This window comes from Spodoptera frugiperda, chromosome 11 (genome assembly GCF_023101765.2).
Source record: "Spodoptera frugiperda isolate SF20-4 chromosome 11, AGI-APGP_CSIRO_Sfru_2.0, whole genome shotgun sequence".
Lineage (NCBI taxonomy): Eukaryota > Metazoa > Arthropoda > Insecta > Lepidoptera > Noctuidae > Spodoptera > Spodoptera frugiperda.
This window is the reverse complement of record NC_064222.1, coordinates 2,341,629-2,369,334: the sequence shown is the minus strand read 5'-3', so window position 1 is coordinate 2,369,334 and position 27,706 is coordinate 2,341,629. Positions and strand designations below refer to the sequence as shown.

General features: G+C 33.4%; 1 protein-coding gene across 15 annotated transcripts in view; it reads right to left on the bottom strand.

Moving 5' to 3' along the window:
• The window catches only part of LOC118274590 (uncharacterized), a 362,728-nt gene that overhangs the window by 178,067 nt on the left and 156,955 nt on the right, over positions 1-27,706 (bottom strand). For all 15 annotated transcript variants that reach the window (XM_035592192.2, XM_050697032.1, XM_035592186.2 and 12 more), the window contains exon 3: positions 22,324-22,670. In XM_035592192.2, the coding sequence (XP_035448085.2) occupies positions 22,324-22,464 (141 nt within the window). In that variant the 5' untranslated portion in view covers positions 22,465-22,670. The remainder of the gene's footprint in view (positions 1-22,323; positions 22,671-27,706) is intronic.

Genomic DNA, 27,706 nt, shown 5'->3' with positions numbered 1-27,706 from the left:
TTACAGTTTGGGACTGATCAGCACTGTTCGTAGTTAAGGGCTCTTCATCATGAGCAGTGAGTATAGACGTGACAACGTCGAGCAGCCTACTGATAGTTATTATAAAAAAATATACATAGATAAATAAACCCCACCCATAGTTAAAAACTTCTTTACACGAAACTCTACTTTACCAAGACCAACATAGCGTTCAAAATCCAACACCACAGCAGATTGAACCTTCTGACTGTTAACATATAGTGGTACACACAAACATAGGCAGCTGCCTACACAGCGGAAGGATTTCTGCAAACCACTAGATTATTGCTCAAGATATCGAGTCAGGAATTAGCTGCATCCTCCCCATTATAATTCGATCGTGATATCAATGGAAATGTTTGGCAAACTATATTAGCCTTAGTCAATAGCAATATAATTTTATTCTTGTATCTATTATATAATCATTTAACAGTTTATATTCCAAATTATTGGCTATATATTTTTATGGAGTACGGAGTCTAGAGTCTGTCTTTGTGATTGCTATAAATCCCAAATGATTTTTTGTCTTTCTTTCACGTTGCATCATAATGGTGCATTTTAGTAGTCGTCGCTGTAGTCGCTCACTATAATTAGCAAATCTAATACTCAGTCTACTACTCCCATTAAAATGTATAACAAATGTATTTTTTATATCATCGCGCATTTTATCCCCGATAGGGTAGGCAGAGGTGCACACTATGGCACGTATTACGTGCTACTACTGAAAAATTTTCGAAAATAATACTTTGCCCGACCCGGGAATCGGACCGGAGATCCCTTGCCCGGCAGTCGCACTTACAACCACAAAAATCGAAGTATTTATGTAGTCGCGAGAACAGGGTAAACCTTAATCATACAAACCAACACTTCTCAGAGCTAAATAATACAATTTGACTCGAACACCATCAAACCAGAATGATACTCATTAACGAACTTATTCATCAAGCCTCGAACATTTCGTCAAGACGTCTGCTAACCAAACAATTTGAGAACTGTGATTACAATGTTCAAATACCGTATCAATTTTACCCTTTCGAGTAACCCCTAATATCGGCTACTGAAATAAATGGCTTCACTTCGTATAGGATTGAATAACAGTGTATTATTTACAATTATGTATTTGATGATCTTGGCAGTTCTTATTATGAGGTAGTAAGGTTAGTTTCTTGTTGTTTGTGCTCATGTTACTCTATGTATTGTTTTTATAAATTCTGTAGTTAATTAGACAGTTTTTCACAAAATAATTATAATTCTATTATTCCCTGAAGTAGCTGAAATAAATGTTAATAAAAGATAACTGTGATTTCACTAATTACAACAAAAGAGACGCCATTTGCACATACACTGATTTTAATGACCCTAATCCATTTTTTTAAATAAGGAAATGACGTTTCTTATAATATAAATATTGATCTACGAGTACATTACAATTAATGCAATTAAATTTTATGTATAATCATGTTGAACTTGTCATATTTATTTTTCAAAATTCCAACCAAATAAAAATAAAACAACTTTGTAAATTGTAATTACATGTATACAATCTACGTAGACTGTAATTATTGTCGTGAAATTACACAATTACATAGTTCATTAATCCTTTGTCTGTAGCCTACAATTTCTGTAGTAATTCAGTAAATTTCAGTTCTGTTGTCAGTCCGGTAATTTTGTTAAAACTTTTTGCATTTTGAACTTCAGTTGTTGTTTTATTTTTAATTTGTCGTCATTGTTACTGTTGGACTTAATTGGTGATCAACTGAGTTCTGTTTTAATGAAAATTTATATTTGTGTTTTTTGACGTCTATTTTAGAATTTCGTTGCTAAAGAATGAAAATGAGCCTCTACCACTAGTCAGTCTATCTATTACACACATAGCCTCATGTCTGTTTCCCATGGGGATAGGCAGAGACAATGGAATGCCAATTGCTTTTAGGCTTATTATTATTCTATCTGTTATTAGGCTATATTATCTGACTAGCTTTTCATGGGATAAAAAGTATCCTATCACCCAAGTCAGCGCATACCATGTCTGTATACCATATACATATCATCAAAATTCGTTCAGTAGTTTTAACATGATTAACAGAGAAACATCTAACAATCCCAACAAAAATACCTTTTACTAGTGTGATAGTATGAAATGGTATTTTACAAGTTTTAATCGAGCTTGTCAAATCCATTATATTAATATACTACCATTAACTGAAACAGAAAACAAACCAAACATCTTAATAACTAGAGCAAAGACCGTAGCCTAAACACCCAAAACGATACCGATTATTTGCAAAACACAATCGATTATCCTACAGTACTACTACACAGCACTAACCAATATTAATGTGACGGCACAGCTCTACGCGTTCCAAATATAAACGCCATTCCAAGGGCTAGGGTAGCGATAACATCGATGTTTATTCGTATCGAATCCTATTCGATCTTATTCGATTTCTGAGAATCGATTATTGAGTGTTGTGCCGAGAGGTCTATTTCATTAATTGCGTACGAAGTTGAGTGGATAATTGCAAATGTTCAAATTGATTGGTATGTCTAATTGGAGTAAAATGTTGTTATATCAATGTTCGAGAGTGACGTCATTTTTGAAGTAATATTTTGAAACTGAGAGGTTTTTTAAGTTACCGCCACACTCAGAGTCAATTAATGGTTACTTAACCCAGTCCTTGGCAAGGGTTTTCGATACAAAATCGTTACTAAGGTATAGTTTAAGTAATTATTAAATGACTCTGAGTGCGGCAGTTAAATAGGTATTTATGTCGTCTGTTGATATTGTTTAGAGTTTTTTATGTGTATCTTTTTTTAAAATAAAAACGTTGCCCCCCACTTGGGACTTATCCTGTGTCGTGGGTGCTTTTACAAACATATAATTGCACATACACATGACACAAATAAAAATACTCTCACCAAAACCATAACTGAATATTAACATAAAATAATGTAAAAATAAATAAACAATGAACCTGAAACGTTCTCATTACATTTTAATGGAACAAATAACAATATAATATGTTGCTCAGCTTAATACGTGGTGATTAAATTTTAATAATAAATTAAGTTTAACATCCTCGGTATTATTTTAATAACGTTAATAAAATTCAAGTTGTGTTCTGCGGTGAATTTAAAGTGCTGTCGACAATTAATATGTTAGTTATTAATTTCTGTATACATGAAATGACATCTATATTCGACTGCACGGTTGATGCGGTGGCTGGGCAACCGGCAGCCGCGCAAAGTGTGGCGGGTTCGATTCCCGCACGGAGCAACTCTTTGTGTTCCACAAATTGTTGTTCTGGGTTGGGGTGTGATGTGTATGTGAACTTGTATGTTATATACGCACCTACGACACTGGAGAAAATCCTAGTGTGGGGCAAAAATTTAATAAAAAAAAAAAAACAAAATATCAGCCTTCATTTTTTAAAAGGGAAAACGTTCAGACTGAATAGACAGACACATCAACAACATCAACGGTCTATAAGTGGCTACTGCTGACCACACTATTGCTCAATGCGACTTGGTAATTTTAAGCTTAGAAAATTATAAATCCAGGTTTCCTCATCACGTTAACGTTAACTATTTGTCAGTGATGTCTTCAAAATCTTAAAAATTACATTAAAAATCGAAAAATTCATATGCTACTTGCCGCCATATAATTATAGATTGTGTTACTGGATAGTACGCTATGCCATATTATTTTGTAATCCTGAACCTTTATTTCATTATATAGCAACTAAAATCTCAACAATAAACATCCACGGCCAATAATATTCACGCTTAAAAAAACAACCTAAGCCGCTAAACAAAGCAATTCATTGCGTATCTATCTGCCCATACCCGCGGGGCGTTCAACCCAATAACTTCGGTACTACGGGCCAATAAGACCTCAAGGATTAAGCTAACTGGACCGACGGCGATAGGGGTGTTAAGTCTCAGTACATTCAATACAGAAGGCGTTTAACCCTTTCAAAGTCACGGTTGTATTTATTTATTTTTATGGGTAACTACAAAGGTTATGCACAAGACTTGATATGAATAGGGTTGATAGTGGATTGAATAGCTATCCCTTCTTTTAATTTTGTGAAACAACTAAACCAAAAGAAATTGGACATTTATGACAACGATTGACCGCAAAAAGCTTTACATAGAGCGAAGAGGAAGGTCTTTGCTATGCAGAAAAAAGGAACCAAATCTCGAGTAAATAGTTTTGTAGGGAAGCTCTTTATCCTTTCATTTACTAAAAGTAACACGAGGTTCACTTGTAGCACATTTGAGCTGTGTTATTACTTAAGGCAATACAAAAATGAATTCAGCTTTTAAAATGATATCCATATATTTTTTAAATACTTTTAAAAGTTCCGCACAATGGACTAATAAGAAAATATACATAAGTATGTTACAATAGTAAACAATAAATAAATGGATACTGAAGATCGATTACATCAAACAACTCAAGACTCCAGACAGAAAAAAATCAAATTGAAATATCTACAAGACCCTGATAACAAAATACGTACATTATATACAAAAACAATGAAACGAATTTGAAAAAAGTAAATAAAATGTAGTTGAATACATTTCATCTAATATAAAAAAGTTGGTTTAAGAGAGAGCTTAGTTTAAAGACATAATTATTCGACAGTCGTCTTTGTGGGGATAATGGTAGACGTTGTGTTGGTAATTTTATTAAAATGAGCTCTAAAAACTAAATTTATGTACTGTATATTAAGGATTTCTCAAGATAGATCCATTTAAACTGAGAAATAAAAGCGATAGCTAGAGATACCTCTTCATTACTTGAAATAAAACTAAGCAAATAGCGTTATAAATTGGTCTTAAATTTATAATCCCTGAAGCCTGAGAGAACTGGCTTTAATTCCAAGATCCATGACTATTTATGTTCCTAGTGGCATATACGAGATGTAATGTACTGAACCAATAGATTTTTTGAAGGAGAAAAGCTTTCAATGTCTTCTCTCCGGTCTCGCTCGGGTGAGGTCTGGGAGGGAGTGACTGACTGATGACTCTTACTGGCTAAAAACCATTCCATTTCTACTTTTACTTTATACATGTGCCTTTCAACCCCCAACGTAACCCGCAGCTCCGGACCAATAGATTAGGCAGATAGTTTTCAAGATTTCTTCATTTCTATTATTTACATACATCAACTTCTATCTATACAGTTACCATGCCACAAAATCAACTAAAACCTTCACAAGTCAAGTAAATCCATCAACACACCAGTCATAAACCATTCGCTTTAGAACATAGCTCTCAATTAAATTAATTCATCCGAATAATCTTCTCAAACCAGAACCTTACCAAAAACAAACGACTTAAAATCTGTCATCTTAAGTTAAAACATTAAAATTTGACGAGCACCACTCATTTAAATCGAGACTATCAACCTTAAAACTTTATTAAAACAGCAGCTAATGCAAAGACCTTAAATAAATTCAATCTCACGAAATAGTTCATAAAGTAGAGAGTACACGAGCGGTGTAGAACTTTGTTCTTGGTTTTAATTGTGGGCACAATGAGGCATTTTGCTGACATTTATGCTGCGTAAGGGCGGGATTACACCGTCGCACCGGTTTATGTGTACTGCTGGTTTTAAATGTTTATTATGCAGTTGTGGTTTGGCTTTTTTTGGTATGGTTTTGTGTTTGTGTGGAGTTATGGTTATTATCAGTGATTCGTGGCAGGTATTGAGCTGTACTAAAGGTCTAAGAGGGTTTGCTGAAACCACGCGTGGTAACCACCAGGCTTGGTGGACAAGTTGAAGTTGCAGTTTGAAAGACTCTTTAGTCAGAAATTACTGTTGACCGGTCACTGTTTAAATGTATATTAAGTTTTGACTACACGATATCCTTGAAAAAGGTGTTGATAAATATTTTCTGCAACCGTGTGATAGCTTACAGTTCTAAAACAGTTTCCAGTTACTAAGATAGAAGACAGAATAAGCACGTCACTTTCATGCCAATAATAGTTTCTCTCTTAACCGCTTACGACCCATCTGCATTTTGTATCCAAAGTTAATGCACTGTCATCTCATCTCATGCCAGTCAATAGTTCTCGTAGAATGCAAACAGAAGTACGCTGGTAATATCCGTACTAAAGCTTACGCGATCCAACCGTGTTTATTGCGCAGATATACCGGTACACATCAAGCAACACAATAACCAGTTTACCATGGTCTCGCTTTACATGATATTTCCGCACATTTGAAGCTCAGCTTATATTGGTTGTGCATAGCTTGATGTGTGTACATAGGAGTGAGTAGTTTTCTATCTCGTATTGATGTGGTATTTACGATCGTTTTTGATAACTGTGACGTTGTTTCTTGTAATCAAAAACTGTAGTATGTTGTTGCTAACTTAACCAAAACTTAACTGCATCGTGTCACTTATTTTTGCCAAACGTATATAGAATAAAAACAACTAGTGAATAACATTAAGAGTTGCTCCGTACCGAGAGCGAAACGTCTACAAGTTATGCAACAGTCAGTTGACCAGCCACCGCACCAACCGTGCAGTCTTAGGTTGTTGATGATATTTTTACTTCATGAAATTGCTTAATAAAAGGAAGATCCACGCCCACAAGTCACGTCCGCATTTTGTTTATACCTTTTGATCAAATTAAGGCCAAAATGAAGGAAATTCTTAAAAGGCGACCACACTTTAACTTCTTAACCAATGAACCGAACTTGGAATGTTTTAGCACAGAAATAGATAGGGACCCTAGAAACGGAGATGGGTTATTTTCAATTTCTTTACGGTATGGATTTTGGTTAAAGAAAGAAAACTGTTGAAGGCTGAGCCGAAAAAAAGTGTCAGACTCTTAATGACTAAAACCATTATATTCTTACTCTTTACTTTAAGCTGGAGCCCCGTAGACCGGAGGTTGTCCGCAGCTCCGGATCGAGCATCAGCCCTGCTGTCATTTGAAAATTTAATCTTAAACTACAGCAATTAAATTGTAGAGGTAGGGTTAGACAGTCACAATGACAGAACACTCGACAGTCTCAATTATAACCAATTGATCAAAAAAAAAAAAAAAAACGAGTTAACAAAAACCAAATATGAAAATTAAATCTGCATATAGTTACAACTTGTCATAACTAAATATACCATAGTTCATACATAGCCACTTAGCAGAACAAACAGGAGTGGCCATAAGTGGGCTTACAAGAGAAAGTCAAATATGCTGAGGGTAAAACCTCTTATGCGAATCTGAAACAAAGGTCGAGGGGAATTATTGGAATTAGATGTCTATTGGACTTATTGCGATCACTTATGTTTAAACATCTGAATATTTTCTCTTAAATAACGTCATATCATTTCTTTATAATATTTTGCCTTTTATTGTATTGATTAAAAAGAAAGTAACATCCATTATACCCAGTACAAAATGTAACACCGACTTTTTATTAGTGTTATATGAGTCCCTTACAATAATGGTTGAGCTTATTACCATATCATGCTTACTACGATAATTTTCGAAAAATCGAAAATATTCGAAACGGGTGTTGAACTTGATATTCCTAGCCTAGTTTGGCAGATGCATTTGTGACCTTGAGTAACAAGTTAGCCTTCCAGAATCTATGAAGTAGTATACCAGAAGATAGATTATGTCAAAATACTCATATACAAAAAAGTTTAAAAATACAACTCCTTAAAGAAGTTTTGACCACAAATGACCTAAGTACCACAATTTGATCCGACCACACAACCCAGCATTCACGATTTAGTACTTAACTCTCCATCGCTTAGACGTGACCGCGCATAATGACTTAAGTTCAATGTAACTTAATCAATTTAATGTTCAGTAACTAACTTGATTGAGTGTTTTACTTGATTTGATTTAGTGTTTGTTCTTTTGAGGGTTATTGTTAATAATAAACTTGTGATAACAGAAGAGAATAATTGGTATATTGATTGCCATTTCTTCTCTTCTCACTGTTTGATAACAGTGAGTGGCTTTTATGATTAAAAGCCATTTACAGGACTCACACGTTTGATTGGACAGCAGTGCGCTCTGATAAACCTGAACCTTTTTTAAAAAAAGTGAAAGAGTTCTCCATTCGAATTTTGGAATTTGGAACGAGCACCTAGTTTTACTGACGGACTATTACTTACTTCTTTATTTATTGACTTTTCAAAATTACCAGTCAGTACCAAAATTAATCTATATCTATACATATAATAAAATCGTAGAAAAGTGCTGTCTGTACATTGAAAATAAAAATAAAAAAAATAGCAGGGGTTATTGTTATGTCGATGTCGAACCCAAAAATGTAATTAACTTTTTTTTTGTCTGTTTGTCTGTTTGTCTGTTTGTCTGTTTGTCTGTTCGTCTGTGCGCGCTAATCTCAGAAACGGCTGATCCGAGTTGGATGCGGTTTTCACGAATATATTGTGGGATGCTTAAATTTACATTTAGTGTTTGTTTCATGTCAATCGGTTCATAAATAAAAAAATTATGTCAAATTAAAGAATCACGTCGAACATTCTATGCTTATACCATTAATCTCCGCAACTATTTGACGGATTTGGTTGAAATTTGGTACAGATATAGTTTAGAACCTTAGAAATGACATAGATATATTTTTATTTCAAAAATCAAAAAATAAAAATAAGAAATAAATTATTTATAAATAATTCTATGTCGATCGTTACACGACTTCGGTTCATGTTATTGTTTTAATTCATCGAAAAAAAGTAAATAAATAGTAAAAAGGTATGAAAAAAATAATATCAATATAATAAAACATTGATATCGATTATCTAGACACACGGCAGTGTGTCCGCCAAGTTCGAGCAACAAAACCGACACACCGGCCGTGGGTTATATTATATTACTAGCTTTTGCCCGCGACTTCGTTCGCGTGGAATAGTGACTTCCGGCAAATTTTTGGTTTTAACCACATAGTTCCCGATCTCGCGGGATCTCTTCAAAAATGAGATGTGGAAGATATTCCAGGGAACTCTTCAAAAATGAGATGTGGAAGATATTCCAGGGAACTCTTCAAAAATCAACATAATGAGCTCTGCGTTTGAATTTAATAGATGTATACTCACTTAGGGCATTGAAAAAATAGTTTAAAAACGGACTTAAACTAACTTAAAACTAAAGAAAGCTACGAATTACGAATTTATAACAATTAAAAAAGAAACTATATTACAACCTATCCTCTATGCTATAATAACCAAGCTTAAACTAAATAATTTGAAAGAAACGACTTAAATCTAATCTAATTAAAAAAAAATATATAGACTTACAATTTTATTAAAAAAACTAACTACAGTAACTACTAATAATCGATATGAAACTAAACCTACGTTAAATAGTTTAACCAAAAAACCAGAAAAACCCAACAAATAAACTTATTAATTGACAAATACAACGAAACCAATTTAGAATATACGAAACAGCAGGACCACTACAGACAAATAATCATACGACTGATAATACACTTTTTCTACGATAGTACCGAAGCGCTCGGCCGATACCCAACCAAATGAATGTAACGAAACCATAGCGCGATCTATTTCGATCCCAACGCCATCTATCGAGGATAAAGACAACTTGGATTATTTATTTATACTCCGTTCGGGCATTTTCTTTGTACTAAAAGTTTAATTATATTGATATTATATATTTTTTTCATACCTTTTTACTATTTATTTACTTTTTTCGATGAATTAAAACAATAACATGAACCGAAGTCGTGTAACGATCGACATAGAATTATCTATACTCCGTTAGAGCATTTTCTTTGTACTAAATGTTTTATTATATTGATATTATTTTTTTCATATCTTTTTACTATTTATTTACTTATTTTTCGATAAATTAAAACAATAACATGAACCGAAGTCGTGTAACGATCGACATAGAATTATTTATAAATAATTTATTTCTTATTTTTATTTTTTGATTTTTGAAATAAAAATATGTGTAATATGTCCTTTCTAAGGTTCTAAACTATATCTGTACCAAATTTCAACCAAATCCGTCAAATAGTTGCGGAGATTAATGGTATAAGCATAGAATGTTCGACGTGATTCTTTAATTTGACATAACTTTTTTTTTATGAACCGATTGACATGAAACAAACACTAAATGTAAATTTAAGCATCCCACAATATATTCGTGAAAACCGCATCCAACTCGGATCAGCCGTTTCTGAGATTAGCGCGCACAGACGAACAGACAAACAGACAAACAGACAAACAGACAAACAGACAAAAAAAAGTTAATTACATTTTTGGGTTCGACATCGACATAACAATAACCCCTGCTATTTTTTTTATTTTTATTTTCAATGTACAGACAGCACTTTTCTACGATTTTATTATATGTATAGATAGATAGATTATTATACTTATAATAAATCTGTAGAGAGGTCAATTCTGTACATGAAATATATTTCCAAAATAACTATCAGCGGGTGATTAGTGATCGATACTGACGCCAAAAATGCAATCAGAAAAATTTTTGTCTGTCTGTCTGTCTGTCTGTCTGTCTGTATGTTCTTTATAGAAACAAAAACTACTCGACAGATTTCAACGAAACTTGGTACAATTGTTCTTTATTTTCCTGGGCAGGTTATAGTATACTTTTCATTACGCTACGATCAATAGGAGCAATGCAGTGAAGGGAAATGTTGGGAAAACAGGCGAACTTACTCCATTTTTTAAGCTTCCGTCGCGTGTGCAGCCTTAATGGTTAAAGCTACACAGAAATAATGTATGACGGAAATGTTCTCCTTAAAATTGTTTAAAAAATATTCTACGACAGCAAATGTCTATCTTCTATGGTTGACTCACAATAACACGTATAACTCCCGATAGCTTAGCAGTTCGGAGCTTTCTGATTATATTTGTCTACACTTACGTTTATAACACTCATTCATTCATTCATATCTATACATATAATAAAATCGTAGAAAAGTGCTGTCTGTACTTTGAAAATAAAAATAAAAAAAATAGCAGGGGTTATTGTTATGTCGATGTCGAACCCAAAAATGTAATTAACTTTTTTTTTGTCTGTTTGTCTGTTTGTCTGTTTGTCTGTTTGTCTGTTTGTCTGTTTGTCTGTTCGTCTGTGCGCGCTAATCTCAGAAACGGCTGATCCGAGTTGGATGCGGTTTTCACGAATATATTGTGGGATGCTTAAATTTACATTTAGTGTTTGTTTTATGTCAATCGGTTCATAAATAAAAAAGTTATGTCAAATTAAAGAATCACGTCGAACATTCTATGCTTATACCATTAATCTCCGCAACTATTTGACGGATTTGGTTGAAATTTGGTACAGATATAGTTTAGAACCTTAGAAAGGACATATTACACATATTTTTATTTCAAAAATCAAAAAATAAAAATAAGAAATAAATTATTTATAAATAATTCTATGTCGATCGTTACACGACTTCGGTTCATGTTATTGTTTTAATTTATCGAAAAATAAGTAAATAAATAGTAAAAAGATATGAAAAAAATAATATCAATATAATAAAACATTTAGTACAAAGAAAATGCTCTAACGGAGTATAGATAATTCTATGTCGATCGTTACACGACTTCGGTTCATGTTATTGTTTTAATTCATCGAAAAAAAGTAAATAAATCGTAAAAAGGTATGAAAAAAATATAATATCAATATAATTAAACTTTTAGTACAAAGAAAATGTCCGAACGGAGTATAAATAAATAATCCAAGTTGTCTTTATCCTCGATAGATGGCGTTGGGATCGAAATAGATCGCGCTATGGTTTCGTTACATTCATTTGGTTGGGTATCGGCCGAGCGCTTCGGTACTATCGTAGAAAAAGTGTATTATCAGTCGTATGATTATTTGTCTGTAGTGGTCCTGCTGTTTCGTATATTCTAAATTGGTTTCGTTGTATTTGTCAATTAATAAGTTTATTTGTTGGGTTTTTCTGGTTTTTTGGTTAAACTATTTAACGTAGGTTTAGTTTCATATCGATTATTAGTAGTTACTGTAGTTAGTTTTTTTAATAAAATTGTAAGTCTATATATTTTTTTTTAATTAGATTAGATTTAAGTCGTTTCTTTCAAATTATTTAGTTTAAGCTTGGTTATTATAGCATAGAGGATAGGTTGTAATATAGTTTCTTTTTTAATTGTTATAAATTCGTAATTCGTAGCTTTCTTTAGTTTTAAGTTAGTTTAAGTCCGTTTTTAAACTATTTTTTCAATGCCCTAAGTGAGTATACATCTATTAAATTCAAACGCAGAGCTCATTATGTTGATTTTTGAAGAGTTCCCGGGAATATCTTCCACATCTCATTTTTGAAGAGATCCCGCGAGATCGGGAACTATGTGGTTAAAACCAAAAATTTGCCGGAAGTCACTATTCCACGCGAACGAAGTCGCGGGCAAAAGCTAGTATTATAATAAATCTGTAGAAGGGACAATTCAAATTGAAATAAAAACCGGCCAAGTGCGAGTCGGACTCGCCCATGAAGGGTTCCGTAACAGCAAATAGATGACATAATATAAAAGTTATAAAATAACTTGGTTTTACATAGTGTTTGTATGAACGACAAAGTTATATTTGCGGTTTTTAAAAATGTTTTATTTCTTAAAAACTAATAATGATATGTGGTTCAAACCAATTTTCGTTGTTAGTTTCTATTGAAATCTACAGCATATATTTTTTTTTGTTTTCTCACTCTCTTATTTTAAAAGTTAGAGGGGGGGGACACTCATTTTTCCACTTTGGAAGCGTCTAACTTTTAAACGGTTGATTTTGTCGAAAAATGATTTTAGGAACCTTAATGCCTTTTTTAAAGACCTATCCATAGACACCCATCACGGATATGTTAGACGAAAAAAAATTTTTTTTGAATGAGTTCCATGTATGGAGTATTAAAGGGTACCCTTTAATTTTTAAATTTATTAATTGTTATTCAAAATTCGAATAGCGGTATTCAAAATACACCAACCTACAAAGTTTTAACTATTTTAGACATGACGAATCTATAAGGGTTCCGTTTTTTGCCATTTGGCTACGGAACCCTAAAAATAATATAATAGTAACACCCAGGGGATGTGGATCGATACCAAACCCAAATATGTAATAAATATTTTTTTTGTCTGTCTGTCTGTCTGTATGTTCGGGCATCACGTGAAAACTAACGGATCGATTTCGATGAAACTTGGTATAATTATACCTTATTATCCTGGGCATAAAATAGGATACATTTTATCCTGAAAAAATACGTAAAAAAAAAACAGTTTTATTCTACAGAACGCGAGCTTAACAGCAGTAGCTCAATAGAGGGATCTCCTTAATTATTATGGGCCTCGCCGTATTTGGGTCCAATAGATATTTATAAGATGTCATTGTCAGAGTTACTTAAAATGGAGAAATAAAACTTCCACGCGAAGACCGACATCCGCGCGGACGGAGTCGCGGGCGGAAGCTATTTAAAATAAAAACTTTGACTTTGATATTAATAAGTGTGATCTTCAACCCAGCTTGGCAGGGGTAGATATCAAATCTACCATAGACAAGATAGATCCATATATGTTTTACCATAGGCCTCGACTATACATATATGAGGGTTTATCATGTACTGGATTTACTGATCCAGCGCATATAATAATGAGGTCGTCATCTTACTTTGCAAACCAGTACACATAGCAAAAGACCTTGATTGATATACATTTTATGTATTGTGTATACACAATGAAGGGTAAATACGTTCAGTTGCCCGTAAATTTGAATACAAGCGCAAATTGGTCCAGTTACATAAATTTAGAAGCTGTTTTATATCAAAAGGTTACCAAGAATCAATGCAAAGCACAAAAGGTTTTGAACATTGAAATAAAGTCAACATTATTTTAAAGCGAACAAGCTGCTTTGTGTATTTTATTTATGTAAAAACTAGCTTCTGCCTGCGGCTTCGCCCGCGTTCCCGTAGAATAAAAAGTATTCTATCACTCGAATCAGATCATACCCTGTCTGTATACCTAATTTTATCAAAATCCATTAAGTAGTTTCATTATGCAGTACATTTAATATAAAGAGATCAATTTATTAGCATGAGCTGCGGATACCCAGGAAGTTTATCAAAATCCTGCTTGAAAAGCAGGAATAGTAACAATACATTTTATCAGTAGACATCAAGTTTATTAACATGAGGCTAAAGCGGAAGATTTCATGGGATGATTTTCCCTCCTCAAAAAATACCCCTTTCTCGATTAAAATTGTGACATTGTACTGTGTTTTATTCTAAACCTAATTCTAGTATGGGTTTCGACATACGCGCAGAGATGCAATCGCTATATCAGTTACAAAGCCCCTCGATTCGATGGACAATGCCTTACCGCCTTTTGTAACGAACAAAATGTATGGATTTGTATGGATGCATTCAATGGAAACTGATTAGTACCAGGAAATCAGACTAATACAATGTCATGTGACATCAAAGTATAATCGAATTTGCGTGTCAAATAATTATGGACTTTGAGTGGTTTTTGATTGAGTTCAAATTCAAATGTCTATCGATAGATGACCATGCATGGTAATGTATGGCCACTGATTTCATTCAATTTAATGAACAGTAAATTACTAATTCGCAAACAATTAAAAGGCTACTCGTAATAATTTATTTGTTTAATAGTTGTTGTCCATGTAAACACACGCTTCTGTTTCGTATTGTCGAAATGCATCATGCAATATTTCTATATCACCCGAAAGTTAGGTTGATTATTTGCCGGTATTTTCTACGTATTACAACTTTTGGTTTCATATTTACCTTATGAAAAACGATAGAATGACTTTCAAAAGTGTGTAACTAATGTACTATTCAAATATTGATGAAACCTATATATTATAAAAACAAAAAATATGTTGTATCACAAGAATCCGTGGAGAACTAATAAGAAAAAACCCTTTGAAATTGATGTTGATGTATATTTTATTGATGTCCACAAAATACATTCAATGATAAAGTAAGCAAATACTCATCAACCTCCACAAATCAATAAAAAAGTGAGACTCCTAATACCCAACTCTCTGATAAAACCGTGCATCAAACTCAAGCTACGACGATGAGCGGTGAGCAATCCAATCGCTATGCAAATGAGGTGACGCCACATGGACCTCACAAACAAAGGTGATGGACGAGTGACTTGTTACCCCACTCGTGCAATCTGGGAGTACACTCTGTGCTAGTGCTGTAATTGTGTCGATAGTTTTATATCGATAAATAATTGGTTTATCTGTATATTTTTAGTTATTCATGTTTTAAGTAGAGAATACATGAGTGAAATAAATAAAAGATTGGTGTATTATGTATTTGTACGTAGAATTGGATTGGTATGTAGCAATTGAGCGTTTTTTCCTTATGCTCGTACAATTACATATAAAACATTTTTTGTTTGTATCGTAAAAAGTGTTCTTCGTAAACATATCTTATTAAGACAATCTTTACTTCAAGATAAAATCACGCTGACTTGATCATATTCAGTTGTTAAAAGTTAATGTTTTATTTCTAATTTTAATTGAAGTAGCTCTCAATCTTCGTATTTTTATTCATCGTATTATCGTATTATCCTGTAGCACACAAACTTTCACTACTTCTTATTAAAACTATCGACAAATAAGTAAAGTTTAGTGCACAACACTATGGTGCAAGTACTCTTTGTCCGGTCTTCCCTGAAGCTTGCCGATAAAAATGTGAAACGCGGCTCACGTACGAAACTTCAGCTCATTATAATTTATTTCTGTATAAACTGCAAAGAAATTTAATTTTAAGCGAAGCTAAATTTTTTCGTCATCTCGCTAAGTTAATTTAGGGTGATACTGATGTTTAAAAAAATATCTAATTTTTCTATCTGTAATGATTTATGACTACTTTACTTGATTTCGAAGTCGTGTTTTACAGAAAAACAACAACAATACTCCACTTGGGAATCGAACAGTTTGCTCGGCGTTCCCATTTACGATTGTTGGACCAACTAAACAAATTAGGTAGTATTTAAAAACTGCTTAAGTAGTAGTTATAAACTATTAAAATGATAAAACAAAAAAATAGTGTTATTCGGAAGCGTTCCGTTTACATCCTGTATACAAAACCTACTCAAACTAAAATACCACACTCCTTATTAAAAAAGAACTTAAAGAATCTCCATTTACATACAAAACAACCACATAAAAGAATAAACCAGCTAACAAAAACAAGTTTAAAATCGAACTCACCCAATTTGAAAACATCCATTCTAGCCCTCGTGTAATCGATTCCTTATCTCTAAATACAGACTAAATCACCATTTACTAACAAAATGTTACTCTAGGGAATACACAATCTGAATATTCGTTTTACATCCAAATACTGCTTTAATAGTACCAATTGCTTACCTACCTACTGTTAAGTTACAATACTTAATGTTTATTAATGTAAGCACTGTTCAAGTGATCTGGGTTACCAGGGTTCCGGCTCGAAAATCAAGAGAAGTAACTGGGTGGTTTTTAGTCGGTAAGAGTCTGACACTCTCTCTTGCATCTCGCATTGAGCAGCCATTGGACGATTTTATCCCCTCAAAAAAGAAGTAAGCACGTGATCTTATAATACCCACGAGAACAGTAACAGTGGTAGGAAAGGCATTCCTCTCTAACACCACTCATCATAAGATTTTTCATGATTTCGGTATGAATTAAAACATTAGTATTAATCAAAAATCAATAATAATCGTACAATAAATCAACAATAATCAAATTAGCTAGATTTTAATTGGATTATTTAAAAATAAATTCTCTCGTGTGAAAATACAAAACTGTACAGTTTCAAATCATAACTGAGCTCTTATTCAGTTGTTGTTTTTTATAAAATATGTAAAAAAGTTTTGTTTATTTTGAACAATAGATGTTTTGATCACATCAAACTACGGTTGAACGAAGTTACAAAGTTTAACAAAAACAGACTTACAGAAAAAACAAATTGTGTGTAAGTATGTTTATGTATTCTTTTGTAACCAAAAGTTTTTATTTAAACACGCATAAGTAGGTAACTTACAATAACAACCTTTTTGTAGTACAATTTACTTTTTATTTTCTCGATATTTTGAACCTCCGTCAAACAAATAATGCGACTTAACTCGGCGTGTACTCAATTCAACAATTCTTGTGTTTATCTGACTTGTTACTTGAAAAGTATTTAAAATGTTTACATCTGTAAAATATCTGTGAAAAATTAAGTTAAAGTTATCGAAATATATTTTTTCTAGCTACATTAGTTTATTAATTAATGATTTTTTATTTAATTTGAAATGACCTAAAGAATTTGGACCTCACCATTTTTATTTTTATAAAACCAAAAATCAAATAAGATATTGGCTCCAAAGAGACAATCAATTCCATTTCTAGTGAAAAAATAACACCATTAGTTACAGAATCGCAGTTCAAGAGTGATACCAGTTTTGAAATTAAACGAGACAGTTGCCAAAGAAAACGACTAAAAAACTAACAGTCAGTGACTGAAGCTAAGCTGTACGCTTTGAACCTGTACGAAATTGGAGCAATTTAGTGTCATTTCATAAAATGCACTCGTTTTCTCTCTGAAAAAGCAAGATTACATTGTTTCGGGTTTTTTCATCTGAATGATTGCATTTACAGAGCTCAAAGTTCTTCTTAATTCTACAGCGAATGCTGTTATTGTTTATTTAAGCAACAGAGATCACAGAAATAAAAATAATATCATAATGTAGTTTGCTACGGATTCGTAGCATTTTACTACGGCGTAGCACAATCGTAGTAAGTGCTACGCGTGTTGGTTGTATGATATTTTATTGTATTAATGTGATCATCCTCAATTTCTTAGTAAAATATTATATCAACATGTGGATCCTTAATTTCTTTACAAAAATGTTCAACAAAAAGCCTTTACATTTCCAAGACACACACATAAGTTTCTATAAAATGTCGCCCAAGATACAATCTGTATGTTATATATATAGGTATACACAAAGTGATATATTTACGTAAGTAGCAATTTATCTTCCCACTTACAATAAGATTTATTACCGGAGATATCATGATCTAAGAAAAATGTGTTAAAAAGCGAAACATTGTTACATTTTACTTTTTCTATCTTGAAACAAAGGAGGTTTATCTGATTTATTTTGTTCTTATATTCGTTTAATGTATAAGAAATACTGCTTTTGTTGCTCGAGTTATTGCGTACTCGATTACAAAGTTTCTTACTCGTTTACAAGGTTACTTAACTTATAAAAGTCATTTATTTTTAGAAACATTTGCTTAGAAGTATGTCATAAAATATTTTGATCTTCAATCAGTATTGCCGTTCACTTATACATATGTATCGCATATTCAAACTATCGATATAATCACAACACATAAAGTACCTATTGCATTGACATTTCATTTACATTATTAAATCCAGTCTCTTAAAAAAGTGTCCTAAAGAAAGGACAGTTAAGTTCAAAACACTATACGTTAAGTGCTAACACAATATTGAATCATCCAACCACAATACAAAGTTACAATAATTATGATTTCTCCCTCACATTTTCCCTACATTTGGTTCTTGCATCAAGGAAAGAGCAGTAACTAGATTTCCTTCGAAAGTTAGCTCCCTTCCCTGCCTCGAGGAGTTAAATGAAGGTCTAAGAACCTCGTTACAGGTAATCACAAACCCCGAAACTTTGACAATGGGTCTTATTAAGGGAGGTTGTATTTATGGTCGTATTTTTCCTGGGGAGTTGTGTAACCCACTGGGGATGATAAAAACAATCGTGCTTAGAGTTTCATCTCTCTACCTGTAACAATAAGTTTGTGTTCTAGAACTCTATTTAAACTTTTTCAGGGAATACTTTTGGACATGAAACTTGGTATACTAGTTGCCACAAATATGGCTGTAAACTAATAGTTAACAAACATAGCTAGACAAACATAGTGTTCCACGGTTATCATTTTTCATCAATTATTCTACAAGTTAAACAATAATATATTTACCAACCTCAACAGCTGAACAAACAACTAAATTCTAAACCAGTGCTCTGCTTAAACTGACCATTAAACATTTCTTAAATGGACATTATCATCATACTTTCGTGAGACAAACAAAATTAATTATAAAGTTTTATCGGCGTAAATATTTTTCAGCTGTTTGACGAAGAACTTGACTAGTTTCAAACTACTCCATAGGCTCATATTTATGAGCAGCATTCCGCAAAACACGACTCAAGTCAGTCTTAGAAGAGAGTCGAATTCCTCATCAAACAGCTACGTGAGTAAGCCGAAAAACATAATAATTAATCTTCATCATTGTCATAATAATGATCATCATCTCAATTATTGACAAATAAAATATTCGACCAATAACTTATAATGAAACGAGAGTAATTACAAACATAATTAAGTCTCTCTTTGTAAGCATCACCTTAAGTGCTACATAGGAAATTTGAGTCGAATCAATCCATCAAATTCACTCTAAGTGCTCTCGTGAAAGCCTACCATTCAATACATTGTTTTTGTTTGAATATTTTTTTGATATAAATTTTGCAAAAACATCGAATATTCTTCGTTAGTTTTTTAATTTACTGCCTCGTTGGCCGAGTGGTTGCAAGTGCGACTGCCGGGCAAGGGGTCTCGGGTTCGATTCCCGGGTCGGGCGAAGTATTACTGGACTTTTTTCGGTTTTTCGAAAAATTTCTCAGTAGTAGCACGGAGTCTGGAAATGTGCCCGGTATATGGCAATAGGCTCACCACCTATTACATGGGACTTACAACATAAATTGTGAAAAGTGGGTGTAAACAGTGGCATTACGTGCCATAATGTGCACCTCTGCCTACCCCTTCGAGGATTAAAGGCGTGACGATATGTATGTATGTATGTATGTATGTATGTTTTTTAATTTACGAGTACTTTTGAAGTGAGATTTTTGTGTGATAACTATCGATTAATTTTTTTGTTTGTAAAATAACTTTTCAATTAAAAATATGAAGCACGTATAGACATTTGAAAGTTATTTCATCATCATCTTAAAGTTTGAGAAAGCCGGCTCGAGCAAAGTGATACCACGATTTTACAAAAAAATTACGTGAAACAATGTTTGCGTTGTGTGAGTGAGGTTACCGGAACCCCCTTTCCCAATCCCTATTTCCCAACAACCTTTAAATTCCTAACCCCCAAAAGGCCGGCAACGTACTTGTAAGGCCTCTGGTTTTTTGGGTGTCCATGAGTGGCGGTCATTGCTTACCATCAGGTGATCTGTCTGGTAGTTTACCGGCTTAAAAAACGTGAAGGTTAGTAGCTGTTTTGACAGCATAGACAGATTAGTCTCCCAAAAATTTTGAAAGCTAAAAAAATATTTTTCTAGCATCAAAAATATCAATTTTACATAACACAAGTACCATTCAAAACCTTTTAAGATTCCCTTCCATTCAGTTTCCAACAACACTCGAAGAACAAAATAAAGTTAGTTACATGACAGCCACTCAAAGTTCTGCTTCAAAGATTCGAGTACAAATAGTCATTCAGATCTCTCACACAATATTGTAAGGAGGTTCAATATCGCAGCACTAGTTGTTGAGAACAAGACAGACAGAACTGACTTGAGACGGGTCACTTTTGAAACTGTATTGAAAGACAAGTTTTATAGGAATTTTATAGTGGTACTATAGAAAGTTGGCAAAAAAATCTACATATTAAGACAGGGCCTAACAAAGAATGATGATAGTAAATTAAGAAAAAAAACCTGATAAAAACGGTACACACTTTTTATGGTACAGAACGGCAAACCAGGTAGCATACCCTTGAATTTAATTGCAATCGATTGACATTGATATTGTGAAATTTCGTCCTCTTGAGTTGCAACATTCCCATTACATCTGTATTTCGTGAATATTGAAGAACGTAAGCGTTATTTCACGCCGGCCTTCTAAGAGGCCGTACACCACACAATGTAACATCACTATGTTAAGGTGAACTTGAGTCCTATTTTATGATATGAGTTCAATAGTCTACCTGATAGAATAATTAACAGAACCATTTTACATTATGTATATTATCGAGAATTTGAAATAGCTAGACTTTTTATTAACATTACGATATTTTTAGAACCTAACACAATAATACAAAAGATTCAATATCCAGTCACTACTACTTTTTGAGAACTAGACAGACAAAGCTTAGACGTGAAGTATTGAACTACAAGTCAGACGTCAGATCACTTTAGAAACTTTATAGAGGAACAAGTTTTATACTGTCTATTTTGAGTATGGAATATTAAAGCGGTGCTGTACAATGTTGGTTCAAAATAGTTTTAATAAAAAAAAAAACTTTATAAAACACAATTTTTTAACCAGCTAACAGTTTTTAACGTAAATGGCTAACTAAACGTATTTCCAAAATTCGAAGTCAATCGGTTAGAGATATCCGCTTCAAAATTTTGTTGCATGATTTCACATCACAAACACACACACACATACTCACTTGCTTGTAAAAAGTTACATAATATTATATTGTTTAATGATTTTAGATCACAATAATTTTCTATACAGCAAACTATTGGTGTATCATCTAGTCTATACTACATGTAGGTATTACCATTTTCCTCTCTTATTTATGGATCATCTTATATCATCATATATCATCTCATTTCGTATATATGTATTATCATCATGTTACTCATTCATTCATTTCACTGTTCTTACATGTCTTATTTTACTTTATCCTTCTTCATACCCTACATGTTGCAAATGACAGTAGACACATCTAGTATAGTAACTTTCTACAATTAAGATAAAACTTTTATTCAGAATAAATAATAGGCGTTCTTCACGATTGATGGTCGGAAGGAAAATAAAAATAAAAAATACTTTTCCCCAGAAAGTCTGAATGACAGATGAAATTAAATATTCAAATAGACTTCCGCAATATTGAGATGTTCAATAGTCAACGATTCGATAAAAAACGGTTGTGATTTATTTGTGAATTTCATAAAACTTGAGTTTCGTAATTTTGTTAATGAAAGTTATAGCCGATAGATGGTATCGATCGGTTGTAGAATCGATTGATCGATGTCTATTGATGGTAGAATGGATAGGTCGACGTCGATCGATAGTTTCTACTAGATCAATTGATCGATTGTTTGTGTCTCCGAAATAATAGTACGAGCAATATCGTACTGTCCAACAACAACGCAGCGTCTTCTGAATACTTATTATACGTCGATCAATTAAAGCTGATTGTAGTATGTAAATAACTTTCTTGATTATAGATTTTAATACACTAACCTGTGGAGTAAAGTTGGGTGGTTGCAGCGGGTTGCAGATAGGTGGCGCCGCGGTGCTCCCATAGTGTTGCTGGTACGATGACGTCAGGATCTTCTTGTGCGCAGACGCATGTGCGCGGTATGCGCTCACACTTAATTTCATAATTCACGTTTCAAACAATCAATTTTAAACTTTAACACTTAGATTTTAGGGTAGAATTTGTATTGTATTTTATTTTTTTATAACTTAAACACATGTTTTGGTATATTATTGGAACACAGTCACTTCTACGTTCTATTGTGTAATGGATATATTTCTTTATGAATCTCTAGACACAACCGATCTTTTGAAATGGCACGCGTTCTCATCTGTAACAAAAGAGAGGATAAAATTAATAAGAGTAGTTAGAACACAAATAAAATTGGTCCAAAATCAAAATGTTTTTTCTATGGTATAAGCCAGTAAACGAGCAAACGGATCACCTGATGGTAACCAATCGCCGACACGCCCATGGACATCCGAAACACAAGAGGCAGTTACAAGCACTTGTAAGAAGGCGTTACTGGCCTTTTGGAGGTTAAGAATTTAAGGGTTGTTGGGGTATCGGGGATTGGGAAGATTGGAAGGACTTTTTTTAAGATTAACAAAGGCACAAATACCCCATTGGGCCTCTGTTAACCTCACTCACACAACGAATCATAACGCAAGCGTTGTTTCACGTCGGTTTTCTAGGAGGCCGTGTTTTTAGTATAGTTTTACGAGTTCAAATTAAAACTGTTATATCAAGTTTTCAATTCTTAATGATGGTTATTAATAATTTTGTTAGGTTCTAGTAGACATAAATCCTACGCGGCCACAATTGAACCACAATACACCCCAAAACCTGAGATTAACAGCAAAGAATTTTAATATAAAAAGTACTTTCGTTTTCAATTTAAATTTTATTACCCAACGTCTTCATATGATCTCCTTGGCTTCTATAAAAGCCAAAAATGCCGGTCAACCGCTACTTACCGTGGCAAAGAATTTTTATTATTTTTAGGTTCGAAACTCGGGCAATAAAAACGTTTATTTCCGTCGTTTTCCATTTGAAAATCATCGATATAATGACGGGTCTACTTGACCCTATTACCGGCCGCTCAATTATTACTAATCTCCCAATTAAAATGTGGGTCAGCTGTAAGATGACCGGCGAATGAATGGGTGAAGCATTTTGAATAGATTTTTCAATTTTGTATCTGATTTTGAATGTTTGATTTAATTAAATGGCTATGGCCTTTCTTATAATTCCTTACTAAGCATTCATACATCTTCGGACAACGTAACAGGTTACGAGAGCTCCAGCTCAAAGCAGGAGAAGGAATGAAGAGATGATTTTTAGTCAGTAAGAGTTACTCCCTCACCTAGTAATTGGATTATTTTCCCCCATCAAAACAAACATTCATACATAGTTACAGACTTGTGTCTTTATTCATATATTTAGATATCAAAAATGATTATTGCATTTTTCAAAAATCCCTCTAAATCATAATCATTTCGGAAGTGAGCATCTAATTTTAATCCAAAAACGGCCGCGCCGACTACACTCTACTTCATTCCATTCACTCAAAAGAGTGATTGTACGAAATGTATCTCGTCTCGAGACGGCGATCCTACTTTATTTTTCACTTGGTCATCGTCCCGACAAGCATCACATAGAAAATTTACACGACAGGCCCGCAATTTCGCTCTCTTGATTTTATATTAAAATAAAAATAGAAGAGGGTTTGTTCTTCACAGAATAGAACAACTACTAAACTATGGAAATAGTATAACACCACGCTGCGCCTTATCACTTAAATGACAGTACGTTTTAAAAGTAAAATAATTTTACTAGTAAGGTTATGATACCTACATACTCTTGTATATAATTACACTGCATATTCGACGTGTGAAAGTACTCTTTTGTAGCCTACTTACAACAATTAATTCATTGTTTCATTATAATAGTGAAGTGAGCTTATTGCCATATATCATAGATCCAGACTCCGTGCCCTATTGAAAAAAAATCTAATACCGAAATAACCCCAATAAATATTTACATGACACGCAAATCGGAACCACGCAAGCTCGCCAGTTCACCCTGACCAGCAAGGTAATCATTACCTTTAATTAATCTTTAATTAAACTAGCTCTCAGAATATCTCTTGCCCAAGGCTATAATTAACCAGCTCTATTATATTGAGCAAATATATCGACTAGATGGACGCTATTTAATATAACGATATTTAATGTTGACTGCACGGTTGGTGCGGTGGCTGGGCAACTGACTGCCGAGCAACGTGTAGCGGGTCCAAATTAAAAGTATCCTTAACCGACGAGCATGCATGAAAAGACTGATGACTGTTGATGAAGCGAAAGAGTAGGTATGTAAGATTCGTAGCAATTGACGTTTCATAGTCTCTGCCTACATCCATGGGAGACAGGCGTGAGGTCATATATATAACCATATATGTATAAAATATACTGTGTAAAATTATACAGCGTTGAATGTTTATCTTTAAAATTAATTCGGAATTTAATTAGGGGCTTAAATCTTGTCTCTTGTTTAGAACGGCCTAAGTCTTATACTGCTGATAATTTATGTGTATTAGGGATTTATGTTGTAATCTTATAATGGGATCATTTTGTATCAAATCTCTCGTTAATTTGCCGTGTTTTAATTATTGTTATTTTTGGTTTTAATGGTCATTATTATCAGAATAATTTTTCGGAAATGGGATATTATGATATGTAAATTCTTGTCCTAGAAATAGCTGAATAATAATGATATTATATGAGTATCTGTTCCTAGTACTCATTAAAATGTAGGACGCCAAAAATGATCCAATTAGTTTTGTTTTTGTTAATTCTGAATTATTTCCTGACGTCACGTTGAATTCGAATCTCGAAATTCGGCGCGTTCCTATTTTTCCTGTACCGTATATCATTTTGCCATAGGTAGGATAGACAAATTGACACGGAAATTAATATTATATAGAATGTTGCTTATGAACATAAGGGGCTAGAATGGTTTGAAACTAGTCAAATTCTTCATCAAACAGAGTGAAAGAGAAACTTACCTGAGTAAGGTGAATAGCATAATTCTGTGTTGTATTATAATACAACACAGAATTATTTTGACGATAAGTACTTATTACAAAATATCCAATAATACTTTAATATGAACAAGATTATTTAGACACCACTGACAAACGGTGAAGGAAAACTTCATGAGGAAACCTGGGTTTATAATTTCTAATTATAAGTTTGAAATCGCCAACCCGCATTGAGCAAGCGTGCTCAAACCTTCTCCGTGCGAGAAGAAGCATTTGGCCAGCAGTGACCACTTATAGTCTGTTGATGTTGTTGATGATGAATAAGAAAGTCATTAAGGATCTCACAATTAATAATCACGGCGAGTACTCTATAATAAAACTACAAGATCAAACCACCCCAAAAAAAAACCCTTTAGGTACACATAACATATCGACCGTCTATCCCAGCACACTTCAATTCATGTATTTTTTGTAACAAAACCTAAAGGGTGTAGCTATCACAATATCACAAGAGCTACAAATAACCACTCCGTAATAACTTAGGGCCTTCTTTATAGGCTATAACTTAGTACTGACATCAGCAAGCAGTAGCGTAAATTCAGCCATAAATAAATATTATTGTATTCTTGTATTCGAGAGCAAAAGATTTTGAGTACAGAAATAGAATAGTAGTATTTTGTTGTATTCGATACGCCTATGTTTAGTAGTAATATTAAAAATAATGTTATTCCACACAACGATTTTCTCCAGTGTCGTGATTGCGTTTATAAACATACAATTTCACATACAAATGACACTCAAACTCGGAAGAACAATTTGTGGATCACACAGACAGTCCGTGTGAGAATTAAACCCGCTACACGTTACACGGCAGACGATTGTCTAGACACCGCGCAAACAATGTAGTGACATATGTACTTATATCATATATCTGACTTAAAATTAAATTAATAGATTCACAGAACAATTTGTTTATTAACAACATAAACATACGACGTTACTCTATTTGTCCACAATCTCTATATTCACTACTTAAGTAGTAAATAAATAGGCAACAAAAAATATAGTCAAAATTATCTTTATATGGCATATATTATGTAAGTTACAGATTTTAACAATATATTCAAGTATCAATATTTCCTGTCTATAGGCAAACAATAATGCCATAGATAAGTATTGGCATTACAATTTAAAATTGTTTTAAATGGTCAACTTAGTTATAATTAATGTAGAATACAAAATAAATAATACCAAACAAACATTTGTTCATCCAAGGAAATATTAGCCAAACACAAGTATGCTAATGTCCTAAAGATATCGACTTAATGGAATGTGCATAGTTGAGTGTCCTTGCAGCGCACCGGAGGGAAATACTTAGCATTCTAAAGTTGCACATTCTAGCTGTCTAGTATCTTCGACCTTTGCAAACTATTTATTAAACTATGTTTGAGGGATCATTTCGGACTTAATTAACTACGTTTAGGATTACTGAGATTAATTTAGCAAGGCTTCAATGTTTCTCGTTGTATTTGGTTGTTATTAAACTATTTTTGTCTGGTTATTTTAGTCCGAGTATTTTTGTCTAGTGTTCGTTTTTTTTCTTCGATGGGGTATGCAGAGGAGCACATTTTAGCACGTAATGCCACTGTACAATATACCCACTGTTCACCTTTGGTGTCATATACCGAACACAATTTAAGATTCCGTGTTACTACTGAAAAATTTTCGAAACACCTAAAAATGCACAGCTATATAACAGCAGCCGCACTTTCGACCACTCAGCCCGTGTGGTAGTCTTAGTATTTAATTGTTGGGGGGTTGGGTTGGCGTTGGGTTAATATTGGTATTAGTGTATCATATTGGTTCTAGTTCATGTAATTTGATTGCATAGTTGAAACAATGTCGAAGAGGCCTTCGACATCACAGAACAGCAGCTACTGTATATACATAGGCATGAAAAAAGAAACCAGCTGTACATGACACAATTAAATAAAAAAAAAAAACACAAAAAACACGGAATCACAAACACAGCAACGTCTAAACAATCACAAAAATAACGTCATAAGGTTTAAAAAAAAACAAATCCTTAAACCAGCATTTTTGCGAAAGCATTTTCATGTAACCTTAGCATTATTGTCTAGAAAACGAGGAGTAATCAAAACAAAACACGTTTAAGTGGTGTTGGGATGTGTTGGGATCAATATCTTCCTTGAGAACTCGCTCGTCGACCGTCTGAGACTCCTGTCGACATCTTGGCGCCTGGTAGTGTTGTTGCTATATCTGTGTCGTGTTCTGTCGATGATTTTTGGGTGAGTGATTTTGTTAGG